Source organism: Phaseolus vulgaris, chromosome 7 (genome assembly GCF_051622355.1).
Source record: "Phaseolus vulgaris cultivar YP4 chromosome 7, ASM5162235v1, whole genome shotgun sequence".
Classification (NCBI taxonomy): Eukaryota; Viridiplantae; Streptophyta; class Magnoliopsida; order Fabales; family Fabaceae; genus Phaseolus; species Phaseolus vulgaris.
Genome location: NC_143504.1, coordinates 1,994,729 through 2,016,050, shown reverse-complemented (window position 1 = coordinate 2,016,050; position 21,322 = coordinate 1,994,729). Strand labels below are relative to the sequence as shown.

Here is a 21,322-nt window from a genome sequence, read left to right as displayed (position 1 = left end):
TTACCCAATATTTTCCTTAGACAAAAGTGAAAATTAACCGGAAAGGATCACATCATCATAACAAACATACCAAGTTTTGTGGATGCAATGACATGGTTTCATACATCACCATTAAAGAAATTACAGATAACAAGAAACACAATCTATATACAAAGGCCAAAGTTAACTCAGGGTTGTGTTTTATTCCCCAGGCTTATTTTCCACAAAGACATGACGGCTTGTGCGAAGGATATCACTCCTTTTGAGGTTTCTACAAAAGAAAAAAATAAGTGTTAAATTATGGTAAAGGTAGAAAGGAGAGTAAGATAAGATCCACAATAAAATTCCAATGCCACCAAGTTGCTAAAAAGCAGATGCAACTTACAAATCTAGATCTTCCATTTCAAAGATAGATTATAAAAAACATTAAATACATGGACAAGGCATAACTTGATGGAACATTCCAATCACCCCTGGCTAGTTTTGATTAAGTGCAAATCGTGGTAACAGGTGACCACCCCACCAAAACTCTACCGCTATCCATACATGTAGCACACGCTGCACTACACTTTGGGAAATGGCGCCCTTGGTTTACACCAAATTGAATTTAACAACAAACTGAGCAAAAGCAAACAAATTATTCAAGAACTAACAGTAACAGCAGTCTACATTTTAGAAGAACTTCAATGCAGTCCTTCAAGGCTATACAATTTCACTTTAAACATTGCATTGGATAATAAATAAACCATCAATTTCATCCTTGAACTATTATTTTCTCCAATGTAGTCCTCAAAGTGGAAAGAAATACTCGAGTAGTCTTAAAAAGTATTACAAATCATGCTGAGTCACGAAATATTAAAAAACACCTGAAATTGATCCAAAAACTTTATTGAAATACATCAACTAAGGGATAAAGGTAATTGATATTCAGAGGTTCAAAAAATTTCTTAAACATTTTTATTATTTTGGGGACAACTTAGACGGTAATAAGATAATTTGGAGAGACCAAATTGGTGGTTTGTTTATTTACAGAAAAGAGAGAGCCAGAAAAAACGGGATGAACAAATTCCACAAAATGACGAGTAGTAAAGAGAATTTTCAAATGATCTCAATTGTCAATTATTGCATAAAAGAAGTAGATAGACCTAACCAGTCACCGTCCCCACAAAACTGATAACAACGAAATCTAAAACCAAAAAATGAAATAATCAAACGGTAGAATATGATTCACAAAGAGTAAGTTCAGTGTTCTGTAAAACTCCTGTCGGTTTTGGTGCGAATAAACGAATCGTTCAAATCACGGTCACAAACAACAGATTGTTAGAAAAGAAGCGCACAAATCGAACAAAAATGACAAAAGAGAAACACCATCCATCATGTAAAATTACAAACTCCTGAAAGCTGAACTCCATCGTGATCTTTACAAGATGAAATATGAAAAGTAACAAAAAACGTAGTTTCTTGACATGCACAGAATAAATCATATTTGAAAACAAAAGTATGAGTAGATCGAAAAGAAAAGCGTGCACCTTATCAGCAGTGCCTTTGTCCCCCTCAGCACTGTTTTTGTCGTTCTCAGCCTTAGCCTTCCCCTGCAGCTTCTGTTTCTCCAATCTCTCCCTCTCCCATTTCTGCACACAGAAGAAAAACATGTAACATAGGGTTACAGAGATTGAATCCAAATAGGGCGAAAATGAGAGTACCTGAATGTAGACATTCTCTTTGGCCTGTTCTTCCTCGCTCAGAACGCGACCTTTGTCGCTGAAGAAGCGACTGAAAGCCCCTCGATTCGTTGAGTCCATCGTACGAGTCACGGATCCTCGACTCACCCACGATCTCAAAGCCATTGAAGGAGTAATATTACACGGTGGTGGCGGTGGTGGCGGTGGTTCTTCCACTACAAACAAGGAAACAAGAAGTCAAACGCCCTAGAATTTTCTTTCCTTCCTTTTATATACACCGACCCATCACCGTCTCAATCTCCACCCGACCCGCTTTACCCGACCCGTTTTACCCGACCCGTTAAACCTCTTCGCTATTTTTTACCTTCGTTTAAAAATATATTGGTAATAATGATATACAATTGTTTAATAATTTCTTTGTTGGTTAATTAATTAGAATAATATATTGTGGTTTATTTTTAACTTAACTTTATATTTGTAAAATTACTACTTTTAATTAATGTTCCTGGTGAAATATATTTTTAAGTATTTAATTGAAATTGAGCATTGGTAATGTGCTTCCTATGAAAGATTTTCTTTGATTAAAATATAATAATGGTTTTAATTCATAAAAAGACAAATATTACGAAGGGTCTAAGTTTCTCTCTCGTGTGGAGTGAGTATTTGAAAAGTTCAATGTTAAAAGTTGAAATTTTAGTATTATTGTTCTCTCCGTCATTAATAATTGGAAAATATTATTTTCACACTCTATATTTCACTACATTCAGTTTAACAACTACCGAATTAACTAATAAATAAATAAATTTTAGTTTTAGAAGAAACTAATTTCTTTTTTTTAAGTGTTTAAATTTGTTTATTGACTAAACTTATCCATAAATATGAGATAAAATGAGGAACAAATCTTAAACAGTTCTATAATTTTTATTTTTATTTTCAATTAAAATTAAATTTTATGTTAATGTTAAGTGAAACGAAGATTTATATTAAAAAATTATATATATTATTCAAATAAAGTTTTAATTTTATTTACCTGTCACGTTGCATACTTCGCTGGAAATGAAAAAGTTGCAATAGATATTTATAAAAACATTTTCTTGTCGACCATTCTTCCATTAATTCTTCATGTTACTACTAGGAAAATGGGACCTAAAGAAGTGTTGATTGACTTCTTTTCCCTCCTTCTTGTTGAGCAGTTTGCTAGAACTTCAACTTGCTCCTCCTCGTCTTAGTGTTACTCCTTTAGGTCTCAGTCGCTCTAACACAGGTAAATGTCAAATGACGTACCTCCAAAAGGCACTCCAACGCTCAAGTCAGCAAAGGGTACTCGGCAGTCGATTGTTAGAGTATATTTAGTAATGAGGTATCTTATTAATTTGTGTTATTTATATTATTTTAATGGACTTACCTTACTGGACCGGATTAGTAGAGTGGATTGTGTTTAGGAGCATATTATCTAGTTTTTAGTGGTGATTTAACTTTATTGACCTTAATTTGAATGTTAATGGCTGAATGTGACGGTTGGCTCACATAGACTCGGTCAGATCGGTCATAGAGACCGAGTACCAGTACAATTCATTATAATCATCTGCTAATTCTTCAAATCCTTTGGAATTTTTCTTCTTGCACATACAATTCAGTAGGAACTTGAAGTGATTAATTCAGTTGGAATTGTTGGATAGATGAACTAACCAGTGACTTGCTTCAAATGAATTGGGTGATGATCTTGTTGAGAGATTATTGTTTTCTCTGTGATGATTTGTTAATTGGAGTTTTTAACTTTCATCTAAAGGATAGTTTCCAAAATGTTCCCATAAGTATACTTCATCTATAGGATTCTGAAAATGAGGTCTATAAATGACGATGATTAAAATCAGAGACTGATATTTTTTCACCAAATTCAAGAACTACATGTTCATGAGTAATAGAAATGCTGGCACACGGATTCTGGAATCGCCCCCGGTAGAAATGCAGCTGATTGTTTTTCCTTTTTCTTTTCAATTATTCTGCAGAATCTCTGAAGATTCCTCTGTCACTATACTCCATTTTTGTCATATATTTCTTATTTTGTTCCAGTGCCGTATTTTGGCACGTTGTCATGGAGCAGTAGGAATATAACTTATTCGCTTCTTCCCCACTTTACACTAACAAATTTAGATTTGTAGACACAAACATATTTATCAAATTATATTACTTAATAGAATTAAATAAGAAAACCTTTCTACTTTCTTTCAATTCTTCAGTATTAGTTACTGTATGTATATATATATATATATATATATACAGTAAATAGTTGTATTGTATGTGATGTGTGGCGAAACATGATTGAAGAGCTAGCATGTATCCAAAATAGCACATTGGTTTTAAATGGCGGATTTGCAAATTACACTACAAACCCTCTGTGCTTTCGGTCGGTTTTTGCCATTGTGTTTGGTATTGCATGTCAGCATCACACTGACATACACCAGTTTTCTGCATGGACAGAATTCCCTCTTCAAAATTTCAATGTGCTTCTGTGCCGATTACCTTCTGCATTGTCGCCCTTGTTTTGTTTGTTTCCACAGATACACGAAGTTATTTGTATATGGTGTGTATCATTACATATTTATGGTACACAAAAACTGAATCGTTGCTACACACAGGTTCTAGCAAAGAAAACAATGGCTGGTGAAGGTGTCACCAAATCTGAAGTTCAGCAAAACACTCTCTCAAGGGTTCCAAATACAAAGCCTCCGTTCACTCTTGGCCAACTCAAGAAAGCCATTCCCCCACATTGCTTTCATCGCTCCCTTCTCTCTTCATTCTACTATGTTGTTTGTGACCTTTCACTGGCTTTCATTCTCTATATTACCACCACCTACTTCCATCTTCTTCCTCACCCTCTTTCCCTCGTTGCTTGGCCAATCTATTGGGTTCTCCAAGGTTGCATTCTCACTGGGGTGTGGGTGATTGCTCATGAGTGTGGTCACCATGCCTTTAGCAAGTACCAATGGGTCGATGACCTAGTTGGTCTGACCCTTCACTCAGCACTTCTAGTCCCTTATTTTTCATGGAAAATAAGTCATCGCCGCCACCACTCCAACACGGGTTCCCTTGACCGTGATGAAGTGTTTGTCCCAAAATCCAAATCCAATGTTGCATGGTTCCACAAGTGCTTCAACAACCCACTAGGAAGGGCTGTTTCTCTTCTCATCACGCTCACACTGGGATGGCCTTTGTATTTAGCCTTCAATGTTTCTGGTAGACCCTATAATCGTTTTGCAAGCCACTACCACCCTTATGCTCCCATATATTCAGACCGTGAAAGGCTTCTGATCTATGTTTCTGATGTTACTTTGTTCTGTGCCACATACTTTCTCTACCTCGTTGCAACTGTGAGAGGGCTGGTTTGGCTGGTGTGTGTTTATGGGGTGCCGTGGCTCGTTGTAAATGGCTTTCTTGTGACCATCACATATTTGCAGCACACACACTCTTCCTTGCCTCACTATGATTCATCAGAATGGGAGTGGTTGAAGGGTGCTTTGGCAACTATGGACAGAGATTATGGGATTCTGAACAAGGTGTTTCACCATATAACTGATACTCATGTCACTCACCATCTCTTCTCTACAATGCCACATTACCATGCAATGGAGGCAACCAATGCAGTGAAGCCTATATTGGGTGAGTACTATCAATTTGATGACACCCCATTTTACAAGGCATTGTGGAGAGAAGCAAAAGAGTGCCTTTATGTGGAGCCAGATGAAGAAACTTCTCAGAAGGGTGTGTTTTGGTACAGGAACAAGTTTTGATGAAGCAAACAATGGGACAGAGGAAGAGTTACAAAGTTCTGTCATGTATCAATTAATTAGAAAGTTATAAATAAGTGGTTTGTGAACAGTTTGTTTCCATTATGTTCCAAATGAAAAAATAATGTATTCTTAATTATATGTGGAATATGCTTTTAAACAAATGCTCATAACACTGTTATTTGGTAAGAAAAATGATAGTTTGAAATGATTTAAAGTTGTATATATTTTTTTATATGATAGGTTTAAAAATAAATATATATAATAAAAAGTAAGTTTAGAATTAAATAATATAAAAAATATTAGAATAATAATATTAGGAATTATAATCTAACTATATAAAAAAAATGTAATTTGTGAATATATCATTATTCTATTGATATTGTTTCTGTTTAACTTTTTTTTTCTTTACGAAATTAGGGTGTTTTTTAGGTTAACTATAAAAACAGGTAAAATTTAAAAATTATTAAGTTGTGATATGTTGACACCATTTCAAATATAAACTGATTTTAATAAATAGTGAAGTTACACTAAAGTAGTGTTAAGTTGAATGATTTTAAGGTGACACTACTTCGTATAATCTTATTCTTATTTGAATAATTTTTTAAAATTTTATTTATTTTGATAATATGCGCAAAATTAATATTGTGAAAAAAAAGAATTTATTAAAGATAAGATAATGAATAAAAACATGGTACATTTGGACTTAGAGCATACATTATCAGGGTCATACAGATTTATAATTTAATATATATTTTTTTGTAAGATATTAAAGCATTAATTAAAAATAAGACTCTTACATTTACACAAAATCTAAAAAAAATTGTGATAGACTAAAATCTACGATTAAAATAAAATATAACTTGTACATGGCTTTGAGCATAAGTACATTTTATTAAAAAATTAAAGTGTATATTAATATTAAAATTATTAATAAGTTTTATCTTTTAATCAGGTAGTTGGAATCTTAAAGATAGTTTTGAGTATGCAATAAATTATATTGGAAATTTGTAATTTATATTAAAATAAAATAATTGAGAAAGATAAATTCTACTGACAGAAATAGAATATGAAATAAGATAAACCAATAATATTTTATTCATATACTAAATAAAGAATTACAAGAATTATTATATTTTATAACTCTGACAAATGTTGGAGGTTTCGGTATTCGGTTTGTACCGGTCCACATGACTAAATTCATTAAATTCAGCATACAGCATAAAAGTGATAAGTCTAAAACAAAAGTGATAAGTCTAAAACAATAATTAAACATTAGGTAATGTAGTTTTAATTATGATTCAAACGTTAATTTGATTCAATAATAATGATTTCATAATAATTATATATTGTACATTAATTATACTAAATACCGAATATCGAGAATTTACTTGAACATGTAGTAGTACTTTTTACGGGTACTATCCCAACCGACGGAAAGCTTACAAAAGAGTGGAAATCAATAAAAGAGAAGTAATGAGAGTGATTCAAGGAGAGACAATTGTTTAGTGAAGTAAAAAAAAGAGAAAGATAACCTATTGAATAAGAGGTAATAGTTTTCTCAGTCTCTTTCTATTAAACAACATATTCTATTATATTAAATGATTTGGTTATAGTATAAATTTTAATAATAAATAAAATATCATAATTAAATGGCAAATTTATTTTTTTATTTTAATGTAAACATAATTTAATTTTCATATTTTTAGGATGGGTGTTACTCATTAACGTTCGATATTTTTTCTAATATTTAATTAATAATTTAGAAATATACGAACAAATTTTAAAAACTATATATGTTCTTTACATATTTGTCTTAATTGAAACTTGTTCTTGTTTGATTGTAAATGGAGCGTGGGTCTCGTTTCTTCTTATCTTAATACACACGCAAAGGAGAAAACAAAAAAGGATAAAACGGGAAAATTGAGGAATTTGTGTTGCACAGCAGCAGCTGAAACACCACGTTGATCTTCTCCTTCGCTACTTCACTCAGGTTGTTAGGTTTTCTCTCTCTCTCTCTCTCTCTCTCTCTCTCAATTTTCATCTAACAAACAATTCTCACTCAGATTCGTAAATCTCTCGATTAGATCACTCACCAACTCTAACGTTTCGAAACCCCTATTTTTCCCCATTTTCCCGTTTGTCCCATGAAATTAAGGATCTCAAACGAACGGGATTGTTGAGTTTCGGTTTGACTTTAGATTTTGACAAATTCAAACTGTGAATGAACTGATTGAAACCGGCTCCTTATCGTGAATTGAGATTTCTATTGCGATCATTGTATCTTGAATTGAATCAAATTAGGCTTAGGTTCTGACTTCGATTTGATTAGCTATTTAGGGCGTGTTAGGTCAATATTTGCAAGTTGCAATTGCAGTATGTGGGTTTTTGTGATTGGTTTTTTGTTGTTTACATCTTGGATTGGTTGTTGTGGGATTCAGGTGTTGGTGTAATTGTTTGTACCTTCTGGGAGTGGAACTTGTTGGAGATTGGAGATGAGTCAGAGGGGTTTAATATATAGCTTTGTTGCCAAAGGAACTGTTGTTTTAGCGGAACACACACAGTATACGGGGAATTTCAGTACCATTGCCGTTCAGTGCCTGCAGAAGCTACCTTCAAATAGCAGCAAATACACGTATTCCTGTGATGGGCACACCTTTAACTTCCTCATAGACAATGGATTTGGTATTTGTTTTTATGTATTATTGCCTGCTCTACTGATTTGACTTTTAATACATATGCCAATGTCAGAATTTTGTTTCCCTTTGCAGTTTTCCTTGTTGTTGCTGATGAGTCGGTTGGAAGGAGTGTTCCTTTCGTATTTCTTGAACGGGTGAAGGATGACTTTATGAAGCGCTATGGAGCAAGCATTAACAATGGTAGTACCCATCCACTTGCTGACGATGACGAGGACGACGATTTGTTTGAGGACAGATTTAGCATAGCGTATAATCTTGATAGAGAATTTGGGTTCGTTGTAACTGATCCTTTTAAATTTTTGTTTTCTTCTGTTTGTTGTGGTTTTAAATTTGCGATCTGGTTGTGTAGACCAGCACTCAAGGAGCATATGCAGTATTGCTTGAATCATCCAGAAGAAATAAGTAAACTATCAAAGTTGAAGGCTCAAATAACTGAGGTTAAGGGGATAATGATGGACAATATTGAGAAGGTACGTGTATTGAACCAAGCCTAAAGTGGCTACTATCAAATGTTTCTTAGCTCTGAATCCTTGCACAAATGCTAACTAGTTTATCTCTGGATATGATGTTATTGTTTGTGCGATTTTCCTTAATTTTGGGGAAGGGTGGAAGGACTTGTAAATAAGGGATGATAACATTACATTAGTATTGCAATGCTGTTTCAAACTAGTGAATTTATCAATATGATTTCCTCGTGGGACTCATAAAAATTTGGAGCCCGTATAGTACGTATATGTATTGCTACGACATGACATAGACATGACACAGATATGACACAGATATGGACATACGGATAACTCTTTCAAATGTAAGATATGATACTGCCTACATACACTAACATGAATTTAGGGGTGGATAAACACTTTACATAAAATGCACAAAATGTTAATAAAGAGACATTTACCATTGCTCGAGAAACACATGACTATCTTAGTGCCGATAAAAAAAATGACTATCTTAGTGTATGCGATTTTTCCTATGAGTCTTTGGACACAAACAATAGAAGTTACAATACAAAAATGTAGAAAAATAAAAAGGCTGGGTAGTGAGCTTGTTATCTCCCGTTCCCATTTCTGAAAAGTGAAATTATATTCTATGGACAAGTCGATTGAAGATTTTTGTGCTCTTGTAGTAACCATGGCATTCAAGGTCCTTTTTTTCTTAGCAAAATTGCCCACAATATGGGATCCATGAGAGCTCGAATTGAAGTTAAATGTCTGTTGTTCTCATAATTCATTAAACTGGACTCTTTTTTTCCATTTTTTCTTTGTGGAACACCAATTGAATTTTTACTCTGCTCAAGAAGGGAAAGGACAATTTAAAAACAGAGAAGGGCAGATAATGTACCCACTGCATGGGATTGTGCTGCTTTTTTATTGTTTTTGTTAATTTTTCCTATTGTCATCTTTTTTTATGTGTAATATGTTGTTTGGTTGTGTTCAAAAGATCAAATGTTAGGTTTGTGTCTATTGAAGAATTACTCAGTGGATGATGTTCTCTACAAGTTGAAATAAAATACTTTTTAACTTTACAAACTCTTTTATTTTCTTATCATCCAAATATTAGCTATTTATTTTTCTTGTTAATAGAATAGATGAAAGGCATGTTAGGATAAGGATATTAGTTATGTTTCTTAATCTTTCTGCAATAGCCTTAAAAGAGAGTTAAAAAGGAGTAAAAAATAGCATTGCTGTTCAATAACGAAAAGATGCATACTTTTGAATTTTGGCTTTAGGCCACTGAGGGGATTGAGCCACCTGAGGGTGAGTATATGAAGACTGTCTGTTGAGTCTTTTGCACTTGCATGCATAGAAGACTGGCAGCTTCTGTTTATTGAGCCAAGAATTTTGGAAGGTTTTTAGTCATGATAATAAAAAATATTAGTTTCATAAGAGATTGTACTCATCTGGCTAGTAAAATGACATGGCTCATACAAGAAATGTTTTCATTTATTTCGATTTTATGTTTTTAGGAATACTAAAAGATACTCTCCTATCACATAGAACCATTATATTGAGGGGAGAGAGACATTTCACTGTGTATATACCTGCAATTGTGGGTTATAAGGTCCTCTAGCTGTATTTAGAACTGCACCTTTGTCTCTCTGACTGAACCTTCTATAGTTATTTAACAAGAAGAGGTTCTGGATTCAATATTAAGTGAAAATGTCCATTTTATGCGATGGTAGCTTCATGAGGTTGCTTGATTTGATCTATAGCATATTATTAGGTTCTTCAAAGGCTTTAACTCAATAATACCCTTTTGGTTACTCATAAGATGTATGTGCATAAAAGCACAAGTTCAGCATTGTAACAGTTAGACCAACAAAAAGGATGTTGACGCCCTTAGTAGCTTTGGTGGATTAATATTTAAAAAAGTATGCTACTATAGAATTTGACCCACACGGAATTTAGGGAGGAAAGAAGATTTTCATCACATTAAAACTGTCATGGAACTGGTAAACCAAAACTAGAACAAGAGCCTGCTTAAACATTTCAACTCTTTTCAAAAGCCACTTTTCTCTCAAAATATTAAGCACTTCTAAAACATTTGTATTTTCCGTCTTGAAGGTTTTGGATCGTGGAGAGAAGATTGAGCTGCTGGTGGACAAAACAGAAAACTTGCAGTTCCAGGTATGTATTATTGTCCAAATCAAGGATTTGCATATCTCCTTTTTCAATAAATACTTTGTTTATCTAAAAGAAACAATGTTTGAATCAACTAGCCTGAATTCTGAAACAATCATACTGATGCTATTCTATTTTCCATTCAAATTTAGGCTGACAGCTTCCAGAGGCAGGGCAGGCAGCTGAGAAGGAAGATGTGGCTGCAGAATCTCCAATTTAAGCTGATGGTGGGAGGAGGAATCCTTACCTTAATCATAATTCTGTGGGTTATTGCTTGTGGGGGATTTAAATGTTGATGGAGCCACAAGAAGTTGAAGTCTGTATAAGGCAAGGATGCACAAAATGATTTACTACGTGTACATGAAATTTGGCACTGGAACTTATGGTTACTGTCATAGACTGTAATTAAGCTTGTGAGGAGAACTGCTAGTTATCTTGAATCAGGCTCATACTTTAGATGTCATCTATGGATTGGTTGTGTATATCATTGCAACAATATAAGACTATTCCCACTTTCCCTCTCTTCCCTCTCTATTTATTTCTTTAAATTCAAATTGGGTTATGCCATTGCATGCTTCCACAACTTCCATTACCATTCGCCACAGACCTTTCTCGCATTAGCAATGGCTGCAATTATATCCTAGATTCACGTGTAGCTAATCAGTAAAAATTTAGGATTATCAATTTATTATTACATTAACGTTAATCATGTATAAAGCAACTCCAAAGCTATGATTAAGGACATTTCAGTCTTACTTGGGTCTAAGTTAAATCGTTCGTAAGAAGATGTGTGTCCTAAGATAAAAGGTAATAACTTATTGAGAACTAAAACATTATTACTTCCCTTTGCTGATTTGAGCACCAAAATATAATTGCAATTATTTTTTTCGAGATCGAAGAGCAAAGACTCAAAGATCGTGAAGAGTGACAATATTTACTAGGTTTATTCAGTCTTATAAGAACATTTTTTACATTCATTGTGGGTTGAAGGCCTTACGAAAGAGTGGTAACCATGTACAAAATGATGAGCAATGGCATGCATGTTCAAGAAGAAGATCAGAACAAGTACACCAGCCAATTGGAGCTGATGATGGAACTTAGAGTTAGAGACACTAAAAAAGAACAAAAAGAACATATTCTTAGAAGGACAATGGTGGTCCAACAAGGACTCTCACACACAAGCACAACAGCGAAGGGGGTGCACAAGCCACTATGGAAGAAGAAAAATGGAAGAGAAATGAAAAGTAGGGTTATATATAAATTCACCTGGGAATATTTTGGCCATTTCACTGACCCATGAGAGTGCACATCAAATGATTGGGGTGCAGAATGAAGAAGCGAGAGGGACAATGTTCCTGTCGAATTATTTTTTTTAAGTTCATCTTTTATGTTTTGAAGGATTGAAAGTTGATCATAAAGAACTATATATTATAAGATATTAGGATATGGCATGCGCAGAAAGTAAATTTAGAATGGCTTTGAAAATTGAGACTGTTAAGAAAAATACTAGCGATGTAGTTAATAATACTATTAACTATACTCAAAATTTAATTGATATTAGTAAATTGATTAACTGTAATTCTATCAGTTTGCTATTTGATGGGCCAACGTACTCTAAATTTTTTATATAAAATTTTAATAGTTTAGAGATAAAATAAAAGTACTCTAAATATTAAATGAATTTGAAAAATAAAAAGTAATATTAACTCTACTATAACTATTAGATGAACATAATTAATAAAAAATATAATATTATAACTATCCTGAGTGTTGCAATACATTAAGAAATACCAAATTTAATATCAAAACTATCATAAATATTAAATGAATTTAAAACATTCTAAATATTAAATGAATTTAATAATATGCTATTTGCTACTAAAACTATTATAAATATTAAATAAATATCACAATAATGTTAAAACTTTCGTGAATACCACAGGAATTTAATGGAATTAAAATTACTCTCAGTATCAATTAAATTTAATATTTAATATTAATTTTTTATCAACATTAAAATAAATTAATAAATGTAAATTTTAATATTAAACCTACTCTATAAAGTGAAACTATTTAATGAAATTTAATATAAAAACTCTTAAATATTAAAATTTAATAAATATAAATTTCATATAAAAACTATTCTTAACATTAAAAAATTGATAAATATCAATACCCAAATGGCCTAAATAGAAAATAAATTTAAGAAACGTTCAATAAAAAATGTTTTTTTCTAAATGTTTGTCTGTTCAAGTTTCGATTTATTTCATTTTTATTGTTTTTTTGGTTGATTTTCTTTTCTTGGATTGGATCCATTTATGAACATCCTTCTCATTTGGGTCCTTTACACAATTTGTTTTCTTTGATAAAAGAGCATAAGTACTTTTCCATTTCAATAATATTTGTAATGCAATAAGGAATACAATGGAAAAAAACTCTAGATACTCTCTAGACAAAAACATGAGTTGCTTATTTTCTGATCTGCTAAGATATTGAATATTATAATGAGGATTGGTAAATATTGATTTGATGATCCATTATACACCTTATTCACTAGTCATTTGCAGTCAGTCTTAAATATCAATAACTTATATTGGAGTTGGCTAACCCCTCAAAGAAAACACTCTCATATTCCTTTGCATCCTAATATTAAAAAATAAAACATTTTACCAAAATAAAAAGCTATATTTAAACGTAAGGAACATCAAAAAAATGAAATTTGAAATTTGATTTGTCTTCCAACATGTTTGAGACCTGTCATCGTGAGTTATAATATCCCCTAGCTATAGTTAAAATTGTAACTCTCTATGACAGGACTTTCTTCTCGGCCATGGTGGCTTCATGAAATTGCTTGGGTTTGGTTTCGTAAAATATTAGGATGTCCTTCAAAGGTTGTACGTCTATAAAAACATAACAATTAGACAAAGACAAAATATGGTAGTGAGTAGGTTTGGGGAATGTTTTTGTCATATGAGCAAGAAACTCATAAAAGACTGCAACATTACATAACCAAAGACGAGAAATCCCAACATTACAGAACAGAGGGGAGGACAGATGGTAACGAGATGATTGTAGCAGCATAAGTTCCTAATTAAAAACAGAACAGATTCAAATTAGAAGTTAAATCTCCCTATCTAATTGGTTTACTCCCATCTAATAGAATAGTGCATTCCATACGCATGTCTCAGAGAAATACAAGACTCGTCTATCACACAGAAAAAAGATTGGAAATGCATCCTTCCACATAAAAAATACATGCTACAGATACACACACTCAAGTATTTAATTATGATATATCATACTTTGCGAAGTAAAACTAGTAAGTACAAATTCATGAATTGGGAGGCGAGTACATCTTGGGGAAGAAAAGCCTATTCATAAAATAACTTCGCTGTAAAAGCAAAACTGTTGTAGGAGCTCAAATTCAAGAGGAAAGTCAATCACACAACTTGGTAGTTATCGGTTATCAATTGTGTTCTCTGAGCAAACTTGGGGGGATTACCACCCTTTAATGGTATGATGTTGGTAACCTGCAACGAGCAGTAAAAAAAGGGTAAGTTTAAGCACTATTCGGGTCAATAAATGTCAGTTTCAACTAGATCATTTTGAAACTTCTTTTCAAATAGCACCACTGTACAGCCACAGCTGACGTAAAAATATAAACAAACCTTGAGGTCACTGAAGGTATCAGTTGCCAAAAATCGGACTGAAATAGGAAAGAAAGCTGATGAATCTGCTAGTGGAACAACAAACTCCATGGACCCACTGCCAAATAAATTAGTCAGACAACAAAAGTAACCAGAAATTAAAAAGAGAGAGAAAAATAATAAATTAGCTATAAAAAAATACTCAAGATATAGCACACCTGCGGTTGGAATTATCAATTAGAAGGACAGACCACTCCAAAATGGAATTCCTGGAATCATACCTACAAAACCAGTTTTATAACAAATCAAGATCATAACCTGAAATTAAATTATTTAGAACCAAAAATAAAATACTAAGTATTATAATAAAAAATTCATGATCTAGAAAAATCATAGAGCTTACTAATCGACGCAAATCTGGTCATTAGATTCAGTACTTACAAGTTTCTAGACTGCAAACCACCATTAGCATGTGCAATAGATTCTAATTAAAACCATAAGCTTATTTACTTCAAAATTCAACCCAAACCACTAAATATGGCAGTCCCTAACGCTTATTTGAGAGGAAGGAAAAATAAATCCGTACCTCCATTCCCCGTCAATCTGCCTAACAGATGGGGCTTCACGAAGAGCTGGAAGAGGTACAGAGATCACAACATTCCGTAGATCAAACATTGATGAAGCCTCATATTCAATGCTGACATAAGTTTCATTTCCAGAAGAGGAAGGCCAACAGTTGACTGCAATAGACACAAATAGCAGACTAAGTTATTACTACATCAATACAAAGTAGTAGAGCATATCAATTATAGTTATAAACTCACTTGTCAGTGGCACCATTGACTCATCAGTACTTTGCATTCTCCACTTTAAAAGACCAACACCTCCAGCATCACTAGCTTGACCGGTGGGGAAAGGTCTGTTGGGATCCTTTAGGCCTAGTATAGAATCATTGGCAAATAATTCTTTATTCATGTTAGGGTGTGTCTTGAAAGAGACAGCTTGATTGTCACCAGTTTGGACCTGCAAAAGTAAGGCACAATATACAAGTATTAATAATTTTAATCGACCTCCTGGGCCTATTTCAGCATTCAAAACCAGTCTTAAGCAAGAAAAATATCTAGGAGCACTACAGATGAAGGATGCTCGGGTCAGGATCAACATTAATTACTGTGCAGAAATTTCGAAAACAGTAGGTTGCAAAGAAACAAATAAAACTGAACATAAAATAAATCATTAATCATTCGAATATAGGCTGACAATTGTATTTCAAACATACAAATACCTCTTTAGTTTTTTCTTATTCATTGATGACCGAAACTATAAATTCATGCTAAACAAATTGATTTTTTCAGGAAACCCTTTCATATACACTACATACCAAAAGCACCAGAATACTTCATGAACAAACCAAGGAAACAACACTATCATCACACTAAAGGCATTGTAACCATCACTATCTTCCTTTCAATTTCATCTTTCTGCCTAACTGAATTGCCACTGCTATATTATTTGAATGACAAGGTACACTTAAAGCTACTTATATCTATGTCTCAAATAAAATGTCATGCTAAACTTCTGGTTAACTTATTTGAGGATTGAACGAGGCTTAAACACGGGCTTTTTTGAAACATTATTCTTTTGAAAATTAAGTAATTGTCTACTACTATACTACTCTTATAAAGGATGCAAACTGTGAAGAGTGTATGTAGACAAAGTAAAGAAAACAATAAAAAACAAAATATATTAGTCAGAGGAAAAAAATCTGTTTCATAAATCTAAGGAAATGGTTTTTGACATGACACAATAGAGTTATTTGATCCATATAACTGATCTCACCTACCAGGAAAGGCTTTTATTCTTTTCCTTGTAGGAAAAAAATATTTCATGTGAACTTCTTTACCGTAATACTGATAGATTTAGCAAAACATTTGTCATATATTTCATGACAATAAATAATCAATTAAAAAAAATATTTGGATTTTAAAAACCAGAAGCCTAGTGGACACACATTAAGTTAGAGACAATGAGAAAGTGATACCTGTACTTGAATATGTCCATCCTCTTGGTTAAGAATTTGGAGAGACAATGTGCCTTGAACATCAAAATTACTGACACCACCATCTCGTTTCAATGTCACATTTAGTTTCTCCTCAACACTCAAAGTGATGGGATCAGTAGGTGGTGGGGCAGCAGCACGAGACTGGGAGAGTTTTGGTTGAACATCTTCAAGAATGACCTCACCTTCTGCTTTCAATGATTCCAAAAACTGATTTGTCCTCTGAGATTTACCAAGCTTCATTCCAAGACCTTTTGGTGGAGCAGTGGCTGCTGAAGTTGGACGACCTAAGCAAGAGGTCAATGGAGTAGATAAATGAAAAGGCTACTCACATTTAACAAATGTTAATTCTGGATATATATATATTAGAGTAAACCACAACCAGGATACAGCATGCTTCAACACCCTTTTAAGTCATTACATAAAAAGCATTCTAAAAGGATTCAAGAAAACCTATGAAATCCAACCTTTAGGCTTGGTTGAAAAGGAATCAACATCAGAAGCCAATCCAAAACCAGAGCCGCTTCCAAAACCAGTTCCACTGCTAGATATACTCAAATCACTAAAGCTATTTTCAATTCTTCCAGAGCCCATAGACTGCAATGGACCAAATCCTCCTTTATCACCTCTGTTCTTTTCAATCTGCAGAACACATGACTTGAATAAATGATATGCAATCCCAGGCTTTAAATATAAACATCATCATAAAACATACATCCTTCAATCATACCTTGCTTTTATCAATCTCACTAGCTTTTCGCTTCATAACATCCTTAGTTTCATTAATCTTGCTCTGCAAAACCAACTTGTGTAGCTTCTCTTCATGACTCTCCATCTCACAGTATTGCTTAACTTGTGCAACAGTCACATTTTCCTTGTGCCCAAGGGAGATGACTTCATCAAATGCAAAAATCAACTCAAAGGCATGTTTGCAAATACCCTCTTCATCAAGGGAGTAAGAATATTCAGGTACCTAAAAGTATTTAGGAATGAACTCACTGTAACATTGATACTTGACAAAAGATTTGCCCAATGACTGTAAATAGACCAATAAATCCAAAATAACCTCCCACTACACTACCAACCATTAGATCAATCTTAAACCCTTCCTAGTCTTCCTATAGAAATCAAAATACTAAATGCTATGTTTAACGTAAGAGAAGCGTTTAAACTGAAAGACTGCACCATTAATACTTCGTGAGAAAACCAATATGACAGGAAAATTAGTAAACAAGGCACAGATGACAGAACAATTTCTATATTCAGGCCCAGAAGTCATACTAGAGAGAAAAGCAATAATGCCACAACCCAGATAACAAAAGACAAGCAATTGAAATCAAATTTACATAATAACATAAGATGTCAAACTTCAAGCATCAGAAAGAGGATACAAGTTTTGAGAGAAGTCTCAGAGTTTCCAAATCTTCCAGTATGTTGCTGTTTTTGTTTGTTACAAGAAGCAGGTACAGTGCTTCTATTGGCTGGTAAACATAGCGCACATTCTCAGTCTCAACATATGTGTGTTGTTTTCCAGTCCCAACCAACTTGGGAAATGCTGCTAGAAGACCCTCAATTCTTATGCGAGTCATGTCCACAAATTGTCTAGAAACTAGCACTGCAAACAGAGCAAAAGTCCTGAATGTATGAGAACAATGATGTCTGATACATAATTATTTAGGCACCACCAAGTTCAACATCAATTCTAGATTAAGTTTTTCTTTTCAAAATAAAAAAAATAATACTGAATTTTAAAAAAATCAAGTAATGACAATTTATTAAGTATTACATAGAATCGTACACAACTAACATATTGAATTAAAGGATTTCATAAATATGCCGCTTCAAGTGTGATGAGACACTAGACTATACACTATACAGATAAAAACATAGAAAAAAGATTCGGGCCATGTTTCCCAATTTAATCATACAAAATACTGTGTCAGAATTGGTTTTGCCTCCTACCAGAAATGTGATTTTGGAAAAAAAAATGAGTATGCTTGCTATTGTAAGGTAAGATTGTTTTTGCCTCAAAATCTTAATTTGGCTAGAAGTGATAAAAAGTACCTTTTACTTTAGATTGAAAAATTTACAATTTTGGCACAAATTTATATGAAAATATAATTGAGCCGAAATCAGTTTTACAGATGCGCTCATCCAAACCCACTCAGTGTACTTCACAATCAATTTTACATATGCTCACCACCACAAACACAGACCTTCTTATTTATTTTTTTAATGGTGCAGAATAAATAACATAGTTACAGCTTCTGGGTGTTTAAAATTCAAATTCCGTTCATACTCTAACTATGAGCTATTTTTTAAAAAGATGCACCTTGAATTGACAGTATGTCTAATGTGTTTTTCATAACTTCGGTGAAATTTCATTTAGTGGGGTACAAAAAATACAGCGACTAAACATGAAAATCAAGCCAGACTATATCAACCAAAACAATACCATCAACCACGACGGAACAAATCAGGTGAAGAGGGCAGCAGAGAACTAACCTTTGCCAGATTTGCTAACAATGGATGCAGCAAGGACAACCTGTTAGACAGGTAAAAAAAATTTAATGGTGCAGAGGGGAAGTCAAAAAATTGAAAGAATAAGCACAACCCATTCCCAAGTAAACCCTGTCCAAACCCATCCCCAAGTAAACCCTGTCCAAACCCATCCCAACTGGCATTTGGAGAGTAAATTGATCTTACAATCAAGAATATTACATTAAACATTCACCGTTACTAGCTATATTCAACATAGACAAAAACAAAACATGCAGCATAAGCCACGCCAGAAGATCCAAGATTACCAGAAATTGTACCATGGAGGTTAAAACATTTCATAAGATTTTCATTCTAACGCAGATCAAAACGTATCACTAAGTTCCTGTATTACTAAGTCCATTCGGCCTGTAATTCAAGATCACGGGATAAAACTACAAACACATTATGAAAATAAGGGGAGAACCATACCACACCAACATCAACATAGCTAACAGGTAAAAAAACGACAAGCAGAATGAAGTAACAGAAACAAAATAATCAGTGTGAAATAGTTGAACAGAAACAAGTAAGTCCTCGATTATCAATCCAGAGGAGTGTAAGGAGTGTTACCATCTTTTCCGCTTAATTTTTGAAGCGGGTAAGTTTTTCTTCTGTCGAATTGAATCTACCAACAAAAATTAAACAGAGTGTTAGAAGGCATCAGATCCAGAGGTGAAGTATTCAATGAGGTATAATTGAATGCGGAATCTGAAGAGGAAAGAGAATAGTGAAAATGGAGACTGAGAGAGAATTTACCAAAACGCGATCTGAGATCGGAGAGCGCAGATCTGATCTCAGAAGGAGAGAGCGAAGACGAAGAACCAAGGAGAAATAGCTTCACTGATGAGAAGAAAGATTGCAATGGAAGACAAAACCAGTTTCAATCTAATGAAAACGCTAAACGGTGCGTTTCATCTTGTATTTTTTTTTTTCAAGCCCAACCACACTAGAAAAATGCATACTTATTTTATTGGAATAAAAAATATACAAATATATACTATAATTAAATCATTTATTTAAATATATTATATTTCATCTATAACTGCATAAATTCTCCAGATTCTTCTATTATGTCCTTAATTGTATAATTTTATTTTTTACTTAATTATTTATGACAATGTATAATACAAATTTCTCGGATTTATGTACACATTCTTTGTTTGTACTGTCTCCAATGATAAAACTTTATTTTTTACTTACTTAAAGTAATAATTTTTTTAAAAGAAACTGTCTAACTCCTCAAATTAAATATAACTGTAAAACTTCTACACCCTAATTTTATTTTATTTTAAATTAAAAAATTGAAACTTTTAAATATAATAAGAATTTAAAAATTATATTTGGTAACTTTTTTTTTATTTGAAAAAAAATCGAATCAGTAGAAAACATCTATTCATATGTCATTATTATTATGATGATGATGAAAGTAGTGTGTGATGCAGTATGACTGTAGTTCTTTTATAAATTCTATGATTTGTTGTTTAAAACTTTGCTCTAGCATGAAAAATGTAAAATGGGATGTTTCCACTTTCATTCGTTTCGACAAAAACTCAAAATGTAACATGCGAATGGTAATAACATTATTAAAATGATGTTCTGTTGAACATTATCTTGTGATTTGGTACCAGAAGAGATATTGATCATACCCTGATATGATATGAAATGTATGCTACTTGCATTGAACCCTAAGAAGCCAGATACGGATACGACACTGACACGAAGATACGATTAAACTAAAAATTATAAAATACGGAACACGACTATATATAAATTAAAATGTAGTAATATATTTTGTTATAGAAAAAATAATCTAAGAAAAACATAATTTTTAACTTTTACTTTTTAGTAATTTTAATATTTTGTTTGAGACTTTATGAGAGATTTAGTGTGGAAGATAAGAAATCTTTAAAACACAAAACCGTGTCTTTTTTTCTGGCTTTTTTGACGTGTCCAAGGAGGGAAGCGTGTCTCCTCTGACGTATCCAGAAAGATAGTCGTTTCTGGTCCAATAAAAAGCGTCTGACATCGCGTCGGACATGCTTTCGCCACGTGTCCGTGGTGTATCGGAAACACTGATGACGCCTTTTTAGCCGTATCCGAACTTCGTAACCATGAAAAGAAAAACAAAATCATTCACTTGATATTCATGTAGCTTCTTTTAAGCAACAAGTGTAGAGCTTCACAACACTGAGTTCGACTATGAATGACACAAAGCAGGATATGGATTCTCCAACTGCTGAATAAACCATATCCAAGGGTATTTGTATTTGCCGAATAAATGCATTTTTATTTTTCTGGAA

The 21,322-nt window shown here is 33.1% G+C and overlaps 4 protein-coding genes across 5 annotated transcripts; 2 read left to right on the top strand and 2 right to left on the bottom strand.

Moving 5' to 3' along the window:
* Positions 1–1,918, bottom strand: LOC137827762 (F1F0-ATPase inhibitor protein). The gene is made up of 3 exons (XM_068634069.2): positions 1,683–1,918; positions 1,509–1,610; positions 1–250 (listed from the first exon to the last, which is right to left on the bottom strand). Exons 1-3 carry the CDS (start codon positions 1,824–1,826, stop codon positions 233–235), a joined length of 264 nt encoding a protein of 87 aa, XP_068490170.2. The 5' UTR covers positions 1,827–1,918; the 3' UTR covers positions 1–232.
* Positions 1,919–4,164: 2,246 nt separating this feature from the next.
* Positions 4,165–5,588, top strand: LOC137827760 (omega-6 fatty acid desaturase, endoplasmic reticulum isozyme 1). The gene has a single exon (XM_068634066.2). It carries the CDS (start codon positions 4,319–4,321, stop codon positions 5,450–5,452), a length of 1,134 nt encoding a protein of 377 aa, XP_068490167.2. The 5' UTR covers positions 4,165–4,318; the 3' UTR covers positions 5,453–5,588.
* A 1,679-nt stretch (positions 5,589–7,267) lies between these two features.
* Positions 7,268–11,297, top strand: VAMP727 (vesicle-associated membrane protein 727). Of its 2 annotated transcripts, XM_068634068.2 has the most exons (6): positions 7,268–7,442; positions 7,891–8,134; positions 8,221–8,419; positions 8,498–8,618; positions 10,719–10,781; positions 10,928–11,297. In XM_068634068.2, exons 2-6 carry the CDS (start codon positions 7,945–7,947, stop codon positions 11,069–11,071), a joined length of 717 nt encoding a protein of 238 aa, XP_068490169.1. In that variant the 5' UTR covers positions 7,268–7,442; positions 7,891–7,944; the 3' UTR covers positions 11,072–11,297. The 2 variants fall into 2 exon arrangements, with proteins under 2 accessions (XP_068490169.1, XP_068490168.1); XM_068634067.2 differs by having other exon boundaries at positions 7,272–7,442; positions 8,221–8,618.
* A 2,591-nt stretch (positions 11,298–13,888) lies between these two features.
* LOC137830253 (coatomer subunit delta) lies at positions 13,889–19,986 on the bottom strand. Its single transcript, XM_068637454.2, has 12 exons — positions 19,779–19,986; positions 19,593–19,647; positions 18,987–19,026; positions 17,873–18,096; positions 17,212–17,454; positions 16,949–17,123; positions 16,464–16,768; positions 15,247–15,445; positions 15,009–15,162; positions 14,641–14,703; positions 14,444–14,540; positions 13,889–14,305 (listed from the first exon to the last, which is right to left on the bottom strand). The coding sequence occupies exons 2-12, from the start codon at positions 19,593–19,595 to the stop codon at positions 14,216–14,218; spliced, it is 1,593 nt and encodes a 530-aa protein (XP_068493555.2). The 5' UTR covers positions 19,596–19,647; positions 19,779–19,986; the 3' UTR covers positions 13,889–14,215.
* Positions 19,987–21,322: the final 1,336 nt, after the last annotated feature.

What these genes read in the sequence shown, in the direction of transcription:
- VAMP727 (XM_068634067.2), top strand. Translation starts at nt 7,945, where the DNA reads ATGAGTCAGAGGGGTTTAATATATAGCTTTGTTGCCAAAGGAACTGTT. An exon ending in TGATGGACAATATTGAGAAG is followed by an intron (nt 8,619 to 10,718) that starts GTACGTGTATTG and finishes TCCGTCTTGAAG; the next exon opens with GTTTTGGATCGTGGAGAGAA. An exon ending in CAGAAAACTTGCAGTTCCAG is followed by an intron (nt 10,782 to 10,927) that starts GTATGTATTATT and finishes ATTCAAATTTAG; the next exon opens with GCTGACAGCTTCCAGAGGCA.
- LOC137830253 (XM_068637454.2), bottom strand. An exon ending in GTCAATGGTGCCACTGACAA is followed by an intron (nt 15,163 to 15,246) that starts GTGAGTTTATAA and finishes TGTCTATTGCAG; the next exon opens with TCAACTGTTGGCCTTCCTCT. An exon ending in CAGATTGACGGGGAATGGAG is followed by an intron (nt 14,704 to 15,008) that starts GTACGGATTTAT and finishes CTGGTTTTGTAG; the next exon opens with GTATGATTCCAGGAATTCCA.
- LOC137827762 (XM_068634069.2), bottom strand. Translation starts at nt 1,826, where the DNA reads ATGGCTTTGAGATCGTGGGTGAGTCGAGGATCCGTGACTCGTACGATG. An exon ending in AAGAGAATGTCTACATTCAG is followed by an intron (nt 1,611 to 1,682) that starts GTACTCTCATTT and finishes TTCTGTGTGCAG; the next exon opens with AAATGGGAGAGGGAGAGATT.
- LOC137827760 (XM_068634066.2), top strand. Translation starts at nt 4,319, where the DNA reads ATGGCTGGTGAAGGTGTCACCAAATCTGAAGTTCAGCAAAACACTCTC.